Source organism: Adiantum capillus-veneris, chromosome 16 (genome assembly GCF_014529385.1).
Source record: "Adiantum capillus-veneris isolate H3 chromosome 16, ASM1452938v2, whole genome shotgun sequence".
In the NCBI taxonomy this organism is placed as follows: domain Eukaryota; kingdom Viridiplantae; phylum Streptophyta; class Polypodiopsida; order Polypodiales; family Pteridaceae; genus Adiantum; species Adiantum capillus-veneris.
Window position 1 is genome coordinate 60,553,604 of NC_140946.1, and position 14,909 is coordinate 60,568,512.

At 45.6% G+C, this 14,909-nt stretch overlaps 1 protein-coding gene across 6 annotated transcripts in view; it reads right to left on the reverse strand.

The window, feature by feature from the left end:
- The window catches only part of LOC147439140 (uncharacterized), a 158,040-nt gene that overhangs the window by 95,914 nt on the left and 47,217 nt on the right, over window positions 1-14,909 (reverse strand). For all 6 annotated transcript variants that reach the window (XM_086485046.1, XM_086485045.1, XM_086485043.1 and 3 more), the window contains 2 exons: window positions 9,797-9,915; window positions 9,498-9,711 (listed from right to left, as the gene is read on the reverse strand). In XM_086485046.1, the coding sequence (XP_086341172.1) occupies window positions 9,498-9,711; window positions 9,797-9,915 (333 nt within the window). The remainder of the gene's footprint in view (window positions 1-9,497; window positions 9,712-9,796; window positions 9,916-14,909) is intronic.

Below are 14,909 nucleotides of genomic sequence, written 5' to 3' on the forward strand. Positions count from 1 at the left end.
CGAGAAGTAAGCTTGATCCAAAAGTAGAAAAATGCGTATTCATTGGATATTCCCTTAAGAAAAAAGGGATAAGTGTTACAATCTTGTCATCGGTAAAGTCGAGGTAAGCACAGATTTGGTTTTTGATGAAATGGAAGTTGATATACTGACGTGAAGGATGATTTAGATGCCGATGTAAGAGAGAATGTGGATGTAGAAAATATATGTGCACAGTCACATGTTTTGAATGGGCCACAAGGGTCGCGTGACACTCAAATAGCCCGGGCCAAAGCAGCATGGCAAGTCATCACTCTACCTTGTTCTCACGGGGGGTTGGGGATCATAGACCTAGCCCAGCAGAGCAGAGCAGAGCCCTTCTTGGGAAGTTTGTGGTCAGAGGATTGCTTCCAGGGGAGGAGCCCTGGAAGGAGTTTTTGCTTCAGCAGCTTAGAGCTCGAGTGCATCAAGCAGGAATCCCTTGGAGACCTTCCATCAGATGGATCTTTGCAAAGATGCGCAGAGTTTCGTTGTGAGCCTACTTCGCCCTTGGGAGCAGCTGCGAAGAGGCCTGGAGCAGCACCAGCCCACCTGCATGGAGGAGCGCTTGAGACAGCCCCTTGTTTGGAACCCCATGGTTAGCACTTAGAGAGGCCAATTGGTTGGTAGTAGGCCTCATGTTTCTTGGGGTCCCATGGCAGAGGGTCCAGAACGCACTCTAGGTGACTGGCTTCAGTTACTGAAAGACCGCACGGACCACCATCAGATAGTGTCCTGGAAAGAGGTAAATTCATCCTCTGTGAAAAACTCAAACCACATGGCTGCTCTCCACCCAAAAACACAACTGCGAGGTGATGAAAACGCTGCTGTCCAGCAATTTTCAGCGTGCTCGTACGCTCCTAGCATGGTCCGGAGCCGTGTAGAAGGGTCGGGGGGGGGGGGGGGGTTGGGAAATCAAGGTAGCAACCCAAAGTGGGCTGAAAACAGAGAAAACAGCAGTGGAAGTGTGGCTGAAATCTATAGCAGATGTAGAGGATTCTCGACGGCGACGCACTGGACACGAAGCCGTCTGGGAAAGCAAGATCCACTGGGTTGGAAGCTGAGCACTGTCCCTCCGTGCTGAAAACGCAGCAGATCCCAAATAACGCAAGTGCTCCCCAAACACACAAGAGGCAGCAAAAACGCTAATGGATTGGAGGGGTTTTTTGGCGACGAAGTTGCCCAGAAAGTGTAGCGCTGGCAGCCAGAAGCAAAAACGCTGGCCTGATCTCCAACAATGCAGGTGGAGGGGGTTCTCCGCGATTGAAAACTAGAGATTTCATCGCTTTCCTGGCTTTTTTGCAAAACGCTGGCAGATTTTCAGAAAACACTAATTGTGCTAATCCCTTGGAAGAAGAATCTAGTGCGGAGAGAGAGAGAGAAATGAAATGAAATGAAATGTTATATTAACGTCTTCAAAAGGCCAGAATGACCTATGAGACCAAACTGATACAAAAGTGGTGAATCTGTTACAATGTCTGGGTACCTTAGTACTAAAGTACTAAGTGTGAAAAGTGTGAAAGTAAATGTGAAAAAACTAAATACAAAGTATTAAATAAACTTCTTAGGAGCATTCTGGGTGTCTGGCTAGAATGCTTCGAATCCTTTGTTGTAGTCTCCTCCGGTGAAGTGTGCTTCTGCATCTTGGTCGTGGTCGTCTCGATTTCCTAAGCTCAATCGCTCTATCAACTAGGGTGCCTTTGGTATGAATGTGGGTACTCCTTTGTGTTGGCTGCTGGCCTCTTGCTTCCCCTTCCACTCTTGCTTCTCTCGATCCGAAGAAGTCTGTGATCTGCCTCTGAGGCCGTAGTGCTCTTTGTCTTCTCATTAGATTATCCCTGTGCCGATGTAGTTCCAGTAGGTACAAGCCTAAGCATCTTTGATCTTGGTATTGCATGATTCTATCTAGAGGTCCAAAGCCTTCTTTAAAGAGGCAATGAAAATGCCCACGTATCTCATAGTATATTGTGCAGTGGCATATATAGTGTAATTCTGTCTCCGGCTCCATTCCGCATAACTTGCAAATTCTGCTCTCAGGTGGGATTCCCCTAAATCTGGCAAATTCAATTTCCAACTGGTGTGAGAATGTATGAATCTAACCAATAGCACATCTCAAACCATGAGACAAGTGGGTATCCATGTAACTCGGGCGAATCACAAATCTATCTTCAGATAGTTGTAGGAAGTTTTCTTTGTAGTCGGCCATCTTCGTGCCCAATTCTTGTGTAGGGTCTACCCATGTAGTATCCAATTGTATAAGATCCTGTCGGATGATTTTATTAATCTCCGTTCGTGTAATTGCCAGTGATGGAGCCTCAAGAGAGTATTGGAAGGGGGGTAATCTTTCCATACTGAACCCGTGTCTCTGAACCCACGAGGACAGTTGCGCATACCACCATGATGTATCCCCTTTCATTGCCAATTGGCGAGAGGATTCGAGGGCCAGTCTAGTATATCGGGCACAGATTTCAGCCATACATACCTGCTGTTTTTTCTCTGTTTTCAGCCCTCCGACGGCTGTGCACACAGACATAAACCCTCCCCACACCCTCTGCACCGCTCCAGACCCTGCCGGGAGCGTACGAGCACGCTGAAAATCGCTGGACAGCAGCATTTCACCACCTCGCAGTAGGAGGTAACTTCATCCTCTGTGAAAAACTCAAACCATGTGGCTGCTGTCCACCCAAAAACGCAACCAGGACACCACCCGGTGGTGGTCCGTGCGGTCTCTTAGTGACTGCTGCACTACACGATATCTTCGACATCGGCTTGATCATCTGCACGCGTACGATCCTTGGGTGATCCATTCGTTCCAGCCATCATTCGGCGGTTGCGCACTCCAGAAGGGGTGGTGACTGCTGCACTACACGATATCTTCGACATCGGCTTGATCATCTACACGCGTACGATCCTTGGGTGATCCATTCGTTCCAGCCATCATTCGGCGGTTGCGCACTCCGGAAGGGGTGGTGACTGACTTATGGTTTGCTATGTGCACTCATCAGAGGAGTTCACACGAGATATGGCCATGCTCATGGCATATAGGATCACGACATTCCCAGAGAAGACACCACCATCTTGGATGGACAGATACTTACCACTTGACCTCGACACGTCAGATCACTTACTTACAAAGGAGCATCTACATGGACTTAAGGAGAGGATCTTGGATCTCTTCTTGAACAGGTTCATTGCTTGGATCTAGAGACTGGAGTGGGACTTCAGTGCTTTGGACTCTCTTGGAGAGTTTACCAACGAGATGCAGGAGATTAGGCATCCCCAACTACATCCAGAGTCACCCAGATGGTAGTGCAGCTTCTCTTCTACACTCCTGATCATTTGGATTACTACCTTCAAAGTTACTTACACTCACCCTCGGTAACCTTACAGCAGACTTATCCCCCAACCTGGGCAGTAGGCCACTCTCAGCTCATTCACATTGAGAGCCACACTGAGATGCGGATTGGTGGTGTTGATGCGCGGATTCTGTTTTGGTCGACACCGGAGGATTGGAGGCAGGAGATACAGGCAAGACGACGCAGACAAATTTGTCTGGCCTTGCCTCTTCTCAGAGGATCTTCACAACGCAGACTGATCAATCTGGCTTCCCTACTCATACAGGATGATTATGGTGCAGACAGCTTGGTCTGATCACACCTCTTCTCACAGGCCCTTCACAGCGGAGACTGTTGAGTCTAGCTTTTCCCTCATCTTGGATTGCCCTACCTACTGATAGGACACCTTCCAGTGGTGGCCCGTGCGGTCTCCCGGTGACTGCTGCACCTTACGGTAGCTTCTACAATGCAGACTGTTTAGCTGACTTTCCTTGATTCGGAGGAGTTTACGGTGCAGATTGCTACATCTGGCCTTCCTAGAGTTTTACACAGCTTAGCCACCTAGCCACATTGGGTTCCTAGTTCATGCATTGACAGGCTTCTGGTCATTCTAATGACGGTTCCTTGGTTTCTCCATTTTCTCCAGACGGTTTGACTACAGACACCACAAATCCTATTGAGCAGGACACTTGCAGGTTTATTGGCACTTCTTTCATGACAAGGAGTTGTTTTCACACTCAATTCGAGACCTTCTTCGCCCTGTATCGGCGGAGTACAGCAGCTTACTACACTGCTCGTGAGGGCACTTTACCATAGAGATTTCTTGGCGATCGAGACACCCAAGACTGCTGCTAAACTCATGGAGTATTGTCCTTCAATGGACATTGCAGCAGACATCTTCATCATTTGCCTCACATCTTCGGCTTCATGTGGTTTGTTCAGCATCAGGTGCTAAGAGGGGGTGTTAGACTTACACCACTCTACAGCTTCACAGCTCTAGGGCATACATGTATGGCTAGAGTGCCTCCGGGCTGGCCACCCTCTGCATATAGGCTGCATTGTCCGGCCGCCCACTCTTGGGCCGACCGCCCACCTTGTCCGGGGGCTTGAGCGCCCTCATATTTCATCTTTTTCTAGTTGAGTCGTGGGGGATTTTTCCAGGCATTGCCCTACCTCCCCTTGGGCACCTATTTATGGGGCCAGGGGGGTACCCACTTCCAATCTATCTGGTTGTTGTATTGGGTATTCTGCTCATGGTAGTCATGGGGGACTAATCGCCCCCTCTTCCCTACACCAACGTTTTGTGGTCTACACTCTCTCTCTCTCTCTCTCTCTCTCTCTCTCTCTCTCTCTCTCTCTCTCTCTTCCGCACACGTGCACTCTCACAAGGATGTTGCAAACACTCGTAAACACATAATTGCGCAAAGTTTGGACAAACAACATTAGATAATTTGGTAAGAACAGATTCAACCCATGATACAAGGAGCTACAGAAATGATTAGAAGAGTGATACCGAATACAAGGACTCAAGGTGAGAGGGTCACAAAGGAAGAAAGAAGTGGGTAGATAGGGGAGTAGGAACACACAGAATAATGGCTTATGAAATCTATTGACTTAGTTATAACATGGAATATGGTCGATGAGAGATAACATGGAACATGGCTGACTTAGAGATAACAGTTTAAAAGGCAATGATCAATGAGCACAAAACAAGAGATGACTTGGACCGTACGATTGAATGAAGGTGGGGCATTTTTCAGCCCAAAGGCAATTTTCTGTAGATGAAGATACCCCAAGAGTCACAAAAGTAGTCTTGATAAGGTCATCAAGATGAATCCCCAATTGATTGTAGCCACTCAAACCATCCATGAAACTGTAGACTACATGCTTAGCCACATCTCCTAGGACTCTTCTGGTCAAAGGGGTCGGAACGCCATCAAGGACTATCACCATGCTAAGAGCGTGAAGGCCAACACACACGCAGATTTTATTGGACTGCCTCATGGGAGCTATGACCATTGGTGACAGCCCCTTAAAATGCTCCACTGGCACGATGATACAAGCTTCTTGCATGTTCTCTAGCTCTAGTTTGACAGCTTCTGCGTACTTGGGTTTGAGCTTGTATGCTCAACCTCTAACTAGTTTAGCCCCATTGACTAGATGAATAGTGTGGATTCCTAGCTCTGGGGGGATCCCTTCCAAATCTTGGTAAGACCCAGGAAAAAAAACATCGCATCATTTCCCCAATCATGTAGCACTTTAGTGTGTCCTAGCCATGGTTTGCCAATGCGCAAGGGGAAGTCGTCCCCGACCTGGGGAAGGCAAACCAGAACAAAACCCAAGCTCAAGGTGAAGTCTTGTACTTGCATAGGCACCTTGTCCACTATGCCCAGGGGGTAGACTTTCCTCTGGTCGGCCAAAGTAACATTACATGGGGCGGGTCAGGTAGGCTGGAGACCTGATGCCAACATAGTGAACTCAAGCATCAGGTTGATGCCAAATCCACCATCAACTATTACCACAAAGAATTGGCGCCCGAGAATAGACAAAACGAGGGCTTCTGTAATCAGTGAGGACAACAGTAGGGTAGGAGATCATATAGAACTTTGATGGCTACACTTGGAGGTGCCCGCCACTAGGACTCGCTCTTGGGTAAAGAGATTGAATAACTACAAGGGTATCACTTTGAAAACCTACATCTAGCCAAAGTATGTCATAGAGCAACACTTGTTGGAAGGTGTTCTTCAAGATATCCTTAGTTGTAGGCCTTTCTCTTTGTATCTGCTGCAGGTCAGCTACTGCTTCCAAGAAGGCCCCTCAATATAAGAACATAGGTCCGCCCTTGGACTTGCTAGAAGATTGAGGCCAAGGGCTGCCCTCTGTGCCCGTGTCAGGACACCAACAGGCTTCTCCTGCTAAAACTTCTCACAGAAGGTGGAAGTTGAGGGATGGTGTTAACTATGATCGGATTAATCTTTGGAAATGTCAGTTCCAGATTGGCTCTAACTCGGCGCTAATACGAAGGATCACTACATTAAGGATTGTCCAAAACAACGTGCACATCTTTGAGCCCAATGTCTGCAAGGAGGAGACCCTTTGAGAAGAGGACATTTACTCTAGTAGAGCCTATATTCCCCGCATTTGTAGCACAAAATGGGTCGATTGGATGGGTGAGATGGGGGGCAAGGTGGTCTCGGCATACGGCATGGAAGTAGACAATGACATGTAGAAGCTCAAAGGGGCTAACGCGTGTTAGCATGATGCAAACTCTGGGATGGAAAAGCACCTTTCATAGGAGGGGTCGTCAGCAAAGGGGGCATGTGATTTGGATGCCATAGAGGGAAACCATGTTCGACGCAGTTGCCGACCTTTGTTGAAGTTTAAAGGCGAGGCTCTATTATAGTTTCAACAATTCCTTCAGGTAGTAACAATTTTTGTCTTCATGTCCGGATTTCTCACAAAAGTGGCAATAAGCCTGAAGCGGGCATTCTTGTGGAGGATGCCTTGGAGAGCGACATGAGCTACAACAGACCACAGGCTTAGACTCTTGCTCAGCCCTGAGCTCTTCTAGCACTCTCTTGATCTGGTCCACAGCTTCCTTATGTGGGGACTTCTAGTGTCGAAGAGAGAAGGACCTCTCCTCTCGAAGAGCTCAATGTAATTTCAGTGCTTCCGGTTACCTACGTAAAGAAATCAAGGCGTCATATGCACTTTCCACGAGAACTGAGGCAGTCTCTACCTGAGGCAGGTCCTTGAATACCCTCCTTGTCCCTTCTATCCTGGTAAAAGCAACGACAAACTCATTCAGAGTTGCTTTAATTCAAAGAGTCTCCCGTAGATTCTGTTTTGAAGTCTTGGGGAGAGAGACCATGAATTCTCCTGGTTGTTGATTGGCAACCAAAGACTTCGTTCTTGTCATGAGTTCTCCAAAAGTTTCATCGGGTTGGAGCACCAAGTTCCCCAACTCATCCAAGACTTTCTCTTGAAAATCACCTCGTCTAAAGGCTTCACAGAAACGTTGTCGTAGTGTCGCCCAATTTGTTAAGTGGTTCTCAACAAACTGACTATACCATTTGTCTGCCAAGCCATCCAAGGTTAACAGGAACAACACTAGGTAGGCATCTTCTCTGTTGAGGCCACGACCCTGTAGAGAGATACAAACCTCTTCGCGTGGTTGTCTGCATCCTCTTTGGAGAGTCCCTTGAAAGTCGGAGACTTTCTGTTCCCCTTGGCAAGAATACTTGTCAGCTCCTCCTTTGCGGCCTGCTCAAAAGCCAGTTGTAACACAGTTGGTGGCAAGTGTACTACGGGAGGTGATAAAGGTGGTGAGGAGCTGGCTGAAGTAGATGCTAGAGAAAGTAGTGGAAGAGGGGGTGGAGGACTTCTACTTGGTAAGAAAGGTTGGTGCTTTCTGTGGTAGTACTGCAGAGGACTCCGTAGGGACCTTGGTCGATCTTAAGACTGCCTTGTATGTGTCATGCAGTAGAAACAGACCCACCCAATCTCTAGGCAAGAAGACTCTTGAACTTGCTAGACAGTCTAGACCCACTGGACCTGACTCAACTAGACCAAGCTAGACTCGACTCGACTAGACCACACCAGCTTGACGAGGGCAAGAGTGAACTAGATTTGACTAGGCAAAAGTGGACTCGACCACGCTAGACCAAACCAGTCCAGATCAACAGACTAGAACAGGGTGAGAGACTAGACCAACTAGACCAAGCTGGACAAAGGCGAAGGTGGAGTAGACCAGGCTAGACCAGACCAATCTAGACCAGCCGACTAGGCTAGGCAAGAGACTAAACCAGATAGCTCCTCAACAGTGAGACTTAGTTGAAGTCTCACCATGCGTGCCAAAAATGAGAGCACCTGTAGCAAGAAAAGTATGGCGTGCTCTCTATTGTGGGTGCTCCTCAGTGCAATATGCAAGAGATCTCACTCCAAACATAGGAATGGACGCTATAGAGCAATATGGAACAATCAAGACTAACTCAAATGACACAACAATAAACTCCAAACCCAACGGAAACTGAACTAACTCATGGAACCACTACAGACTCTGGCTGGCAGCACACTCAGCTCCAAGCCCAGGACTCACAGGTATAATGGGGGTGTCGAGGCTCCTACCATGCTGGGAGAGTGCAGATGTGCAAGTGCTAGATTGAACACAAGACTGTAGACTCAATGACCCGTACAACATCCTTGACTCATAAAAGCAAACGAGCATATATACAACCATAAAGAGCAGCCAATGGCTCACACAAATATCTCTGACAGTCAAGCTATGCCTATCTCTAAACAATAGTGGTGGTGAATTGGCCATGGTGTCCTCTAGACCACCACTCCCTGTGTCTGCCACGTGTCACTACCGAGGCTAGAGTCCACCCAGTGTGAACCCAAGACCACCTTTAACTACCTATCCAGTGCAAGTGAGATTGTAGACCTGCTTCAACATCATGAACCTAAAAGTCCCGTATAAATGCTCATTAACTCCTAAAAATAATGAAGCCTGGTAAAATGCATCATTTCCTGCATCCAATCAGCTCTCTCTGCTAAATACCAAAAAAGGATGCAGCTCTCTTGGAGTTCCACAATGCAAATCTGAAACAAGGACTTCAGTCATCATCCATAAGTAGGTGCCATAAATGCTGCATATTGACCATACCAGACTCCCCATTGCATCATCAACCTAACAGCTAAGATGTCCAAAAAACTCCATCCAGTGCTGACTGGGATGAAGAGGGGCTCAGCATATTATTTAAGATATTGCAAAGGTCGTACCTCTTAAAATGTCATGTAGTTCAGAACAGACAAGCTGACAACTGCAACTAACCCAAGCAAAATGCACCATCATTGTGCTTCAAGAGTAATGCAGCCGTAAAAGATACACAGATTTTGTTTGTGAGTAGGAAATACTGCTCTTCTTTTTCATTGCACCCTTGGCGTCAGTATGCGTTCTTGAAATAACCACATTCATTGCACCCAAAAAGGGATGCCAAAACCATACTGACTGATACAAATTATGCACCTAAACAATCTTCAAGCAGCTCAACTATTTGCAGAACAAGGAAGAATGCTAGTCTATCATAGCAACTTTACGGCCAGTCATAACATGAGAATATATGTAGATACTTGGAGGCTTTTTACCTTATCTTCAGGACTAAAGCGTGCATATATGCGGATTACAAAAAGGAGATTTTCCATCCACTCAGTTTTGCATAGAACATTGAATGCCTTTCCAGTCACAGCAAGCTCAACAAGCCCACATTCAAGAGCTTTCTGGTGCTGGTGATATAGATCAGCTGTCTTAAGAGGCTCAAAACCATCCTCTGGCACTGCGCTCATCGGCATCCAGAGTATTCTGTTGGCAATGATCAAAACAGTGAAAGACCAAAATACCCAGTAACCAATCATAGTTCTTCTTCATTTGAACTTTGACAAATAACCTGCTATGGTCATCTGCATCGCCCAGAAAAAGCTGTGCATGTGGTGCCACCATCCCACATTGTCTGGCAATATAGTAGCCACATTGAGCATTATCACCAGTAACCATCACAGGACGAACCTGACAAAAATATACAACGTTCAAGTCAGACTTCCATCACTAAAGTTCCATTCGAACTTGTTTTGCAATATTGTTGGCTCATACCTCTCATGTTCACGATACCACACAGACAACAACATTCCAAGCTTTCAAGTGATTGATAAATTCCCCACAAATCACCATCAGAAAATCAAGGGAAGCTTTCAATGCATAAGAAACCTCGGCAATCCTTGCATCTCAGCCCTTCGTTTTTTTAAATTAGAATAATCATCTTAGTGAAATTTCACATCTAGAGGCAAGGGAATGCTTAAGAATCTCTTCCCTTACGTATTGAAACACTTACAGACGTGCTACTTTTGAGACAAGTAGAGAATCTTATTACCCTTGTCTCAGACAATACACCTACCAAGCATATGGCTTCTCATGTAAGTTCTCGTGCTACTTCGTCTAATATATCCACCTCATAGGTATTAGCATGTCACAAATTAGAAGACTCCTCGTTATTAACATGTCATTCACTAAAGAATCAAAATCAGAAGACTTTCATCCAAAGCACTCCTTGCATAAGGGTGAAAATTCACTTCACTCTGACCATCTCTTAGAGCCTTCGTGAAATGAACACGCATATGAAACGCTTGCTTTGGTCCCTGTTTCACACCATAAAGGCTTTTCGTAACCTTACACACCAAATACTCTTTGCCTTTTTTTCTTTTTTTTGGTGATATCAGATTTTGATTTACTAATGGGAAACCTCAAAACGAGGAAACCCATAGAAAACATTACATGTGGTAAATCGGAAACAATCAAAGTAGAGCTCGTACTAAACGGAGGAGAGCTCATCCAAATCATGGGCAAATTTAAGAGACTGTCTAAGAGAAGTTTTGAAGAAGCATGCACAATCGACTTGAACCAGTTGGAACATGACAAAATTGCGTGCTCTTCAAACAGTTCAAAGCATCCAGAATCTGACCCAGTTGAAAAAGTAAGCATACGGCCGAAGCACCGGCATAAGCACTCCAAAAGGCCAAAAATACGGACCAAAAGGTATCCCAGGGAAACGAGTGCAAAGACATGTAGAGACATGATCCGCAAACCGTGGCGTATGAGAACAAAACCACAATAAATGTGGAATATTCATAGTGTCAGCACCACAACGAACACATCGCTAGATCGGAGAAATTTGCCAGTTGGGAGAACCCCAATGATACATCTCCACATAAACAATCGCTCTTTCAAAGGAAGCTTAGCAAGCCACACTTTCATAACTTTGTTGCGCCACCATGCAGTAGCATTATTCATATTCCATACAATATTATAGTGATCCTCTATCCAAGAAGATGATTGCGAATTGCGATACATCTTTTTCGCACATAAAGATAGGATTGAGGAACCAGCATAATGCCAATCAGCAAGTCGAACCTCAGCGGTTAGCAAAGGAATGGGGGATCTGGAATCAACCAAATCCTATATGATTTGCCACGGGTGTCTATAATGCGTTCCAAGATCAAAAGTAAAAGCAGCCTGTCGAAACAAGATTACATGCCCAACAACGTACAAACCATCTGCGATCAAATCAATGCCTTTTCGGGAGAGAAAATATGCCTGTCTAGGAGACCGTTGAATAAGAGTCTGATAAAAAACCAGACTCCAATGCAAACTCTCAAGTCTAAGTGAATTACCACTTACATCATCTCGACCATGCCACCACTGCTTCGTTACTTGTTTCCAATCAGCTGCAAGACTAGAAACAATGGGGGCAGCCAAGAATCTTAGCTTCAAATTTCCCAAAAGCCACATCCCAATATGAAGGCTGCCAGTGACCAAAAAGCAGGTGTGGAAGCTGCATGAGAACACAAAAAAGCAAACATCGATGTCCACGGCCGTTTTTGTTCCACAAATATATATAGCAACGTGGCCTTCCTTGCAATAACATGAGAACACAAATGTAAGATATTTACACCCCCACAATGCTTCGGAGTACATAGCTTATCCATAGCAAGCAACCGCAGTCTTTTTTGTGGGAGCAAGTAGATCAAAAATGGGTCCAAAATTTGAGACATGAAAGCACAAAGGCAACGAGGCTGCCAATGCAACATTGGTAGAAAGAACTACATGTATGCCATCAAGATAGACTGCAGTATTTTGAGTCTTAATGTAGTAGCCATGTAGACAATTTCCAATATTCCAATATTTCCCATATCTGAGTAAGCACACCATCAATTTTTCCGGAGGATTGACTATGTTCACATGGCACATTCTGAAACCAAAGCCCAACTCTCCATGATTTGTGCACTGAAGTCCCAATGAACAATGTCAAATGCTTTCTCTATATTAACCTGCATGATAAGCACATCTTATCTAGTTTATTTTGCATACTCAACGCCGATGAAAGCATTCGCAATATTATCCATAATTTGTCGACGAGAAATGAAACCATACTGAGCGGCATTAATGCCGAAAAACAAATGATCTTCAATGCGAGTAGCAATCATTTAGGACATTAGTTTGTAAATGACCAGCATAAGCGTAATCGGATGCAATGGGAAAAAGATTCACAAAGTGCTTGCTTAGGCATGAAAAGAAGAGGTTGTTTCGAGGACTCCCAAAATCGAAGAAAAAACTCAACGGTAAGACCATCCCATCTAGGAGATTTCCAATGACCAAGATGTAACAAACTGCTATACGTTTTGGCTTCAGTAAAGTCAGCCTCAAGCGTATCTGCATCATCTACTGTCAATATAGAATGTACATACGACAACAGCAATTGCCTGGCTTGCAATACCTCCTACGAAGGAGCCACCGGAGCCACAAAAATTCGCTCAAAATGATCTACCATGGAATTGGCTAACTGGACTTTATTGCTAGCCAATGCCCAGAATCATCCTTGATTCTTTTAATGTTTGCATATTACCGCGAATGATGCAAGTGCTTAAAAAATTGTTTTGAAGAACAACCTTTATCCATAAGAGCATACTGTCTCGATCTGACCTTCCATTTTCCTAGTTTCCACTTATTACTATTCATCAAAGAGACTTTAGCAGCACATCAAGTCTCTAGCTCAACTATAATAAGAAGTCTAGAAGCCGCAATTGTTTCTAACTCTTGGACAGGTATCCTTATCTGCTTGCACCTTTCCTCTTTGTTGTTGCATGTACCATTTACCATAATCTTGTATCACTACTTGGATATGCATCACAAAACGATACCAAGCCACATCCACATCGATAAATATATGAGAGACAAGGGGAGGAGTGATCGCTTCAACCAATTTTTGGAAGGCTTGGTTTGAGAGAGATGCATTACTGATATGCAATAATCGCTTACGAGGAAGAGTAGACTCATCAAGAAATGCATCAAATAAACCAGCAGCCAAAGAAGGAAATGATCCAATAGGGTAAAAGACCAACACCTTCAAATTACATGCAAACATATCATATTGTTGAGTACTAAATACATACCAACGATACAACCATGCTCGATACCTTGAGTGCGCATCATGAGTAAAAGTATAACCCCTCTCTTGAGAATGAGTAATGGCCCATAAATCCAAAATACCGACACTATTGACCATATTGTCCCAAGAAGAACGCTCATAGCTCAACATATGCGAACACCGAATGACCACATGTATTGTCAGTGTTTGCACATGCATTATTAAAATCACCACCCCAAAATGAATGTGACCGCCAAAGGTATTGGCTAATTCTTCCGAAAGGTGATATCTTTGGGCCGAAGCAGTATAAGCATAAATACCAGCAAATTCCAAAATGTTCCCTTGAACCAGATATTGAACAACCATCCATCAACGCTTAGGGTCATTGTGTGCCAAGACTAGCTGCAATTCATGTCACACTGTAGCACGGATAGTGCGTCGTGCTCTCTACAGTGGGTGCTCCTCGGTGCAATGTGCGTGACAATCTCACTCAAAACAGACTGAAAACAAAGGAACAATCGACAACAACTGAGCTCACGGAGACACAAGAGCAGACCTGAACAAATGACTCGACTATCTCAAAGAACTGATACAGACTCTGGCGTGGCAGCACACTCAGCTCCAACCCAGGACTCACAGGTACAATGGGGTGTCGAGGCTCAGATGTGCCGGGATGGTGAAGACATGTTGTGTGTATGGACTCCTGCTCAAAATGACGACGCTGGATGATATATCTAGAAGATGATAATCATGACCCAACAGCTCCTACTCATATGTACCACCATAAAGAGCCACCAACAGCTCATAAATGTCAGCCATCTAAGTCTATCCCCAAACTGAGTGGTGGTGACTTGGCCACGATGTCCACTAGACCACCGTCCGTATCTCTGCCACGTGTCACTGTCCAGCCCAGAGAGTCCGTCAAGTGTGAACCAGACCAGACCAACTGTACTAACTGTGTGTCCTGTGAAAGTGACATTGTAGCCCTGCTACAGGTTGCCCGCCACAAAACCACTCACCGTCTGGATGAGAGAACCACTGAAACTCCTAAAAGACTGAACTGCAATAATAAATGACTACTATACTGCCATGGTGAAAAGACTGTCAATCATCATCCCAGAGAAAGAGTAGTCGCTACAACTGCACCCGAAGGATCAGTCTCAAGAGGTGGAGCCATCAAATCAATGGTGGAACTTCGTTGTTGGACTAGAGGCTGCTGGGCTCTATTGTCCATAACCTGGCCGCCTGTGAAAGGAGCCGCCAGCTGCTGCAGGGCAGAGGGTAACACCTATCCGGTAGTGTACTGAGGACGACGTGTGACACAGCCATGACGGTGTGCACCAGCAACACCGTCGCAACAAGGAACGCTATGCATGTGGGACAATGGCGATGATTGAAACCCTTGAGGATATTGTTGACTGTAGTACTGAACTGGAGGCTGTGTGTAGAGTCCCATAAAGTGCTGAGAAGGACCTGCAGTATGCAATGGTGGCCCGCCTGGATCCAGTCCATCCAAACCCCACGCCAACCTGAGCGTGAACCTGAGCCTGAGCCTGAGCCTCAACAGACCTATCTCCATATA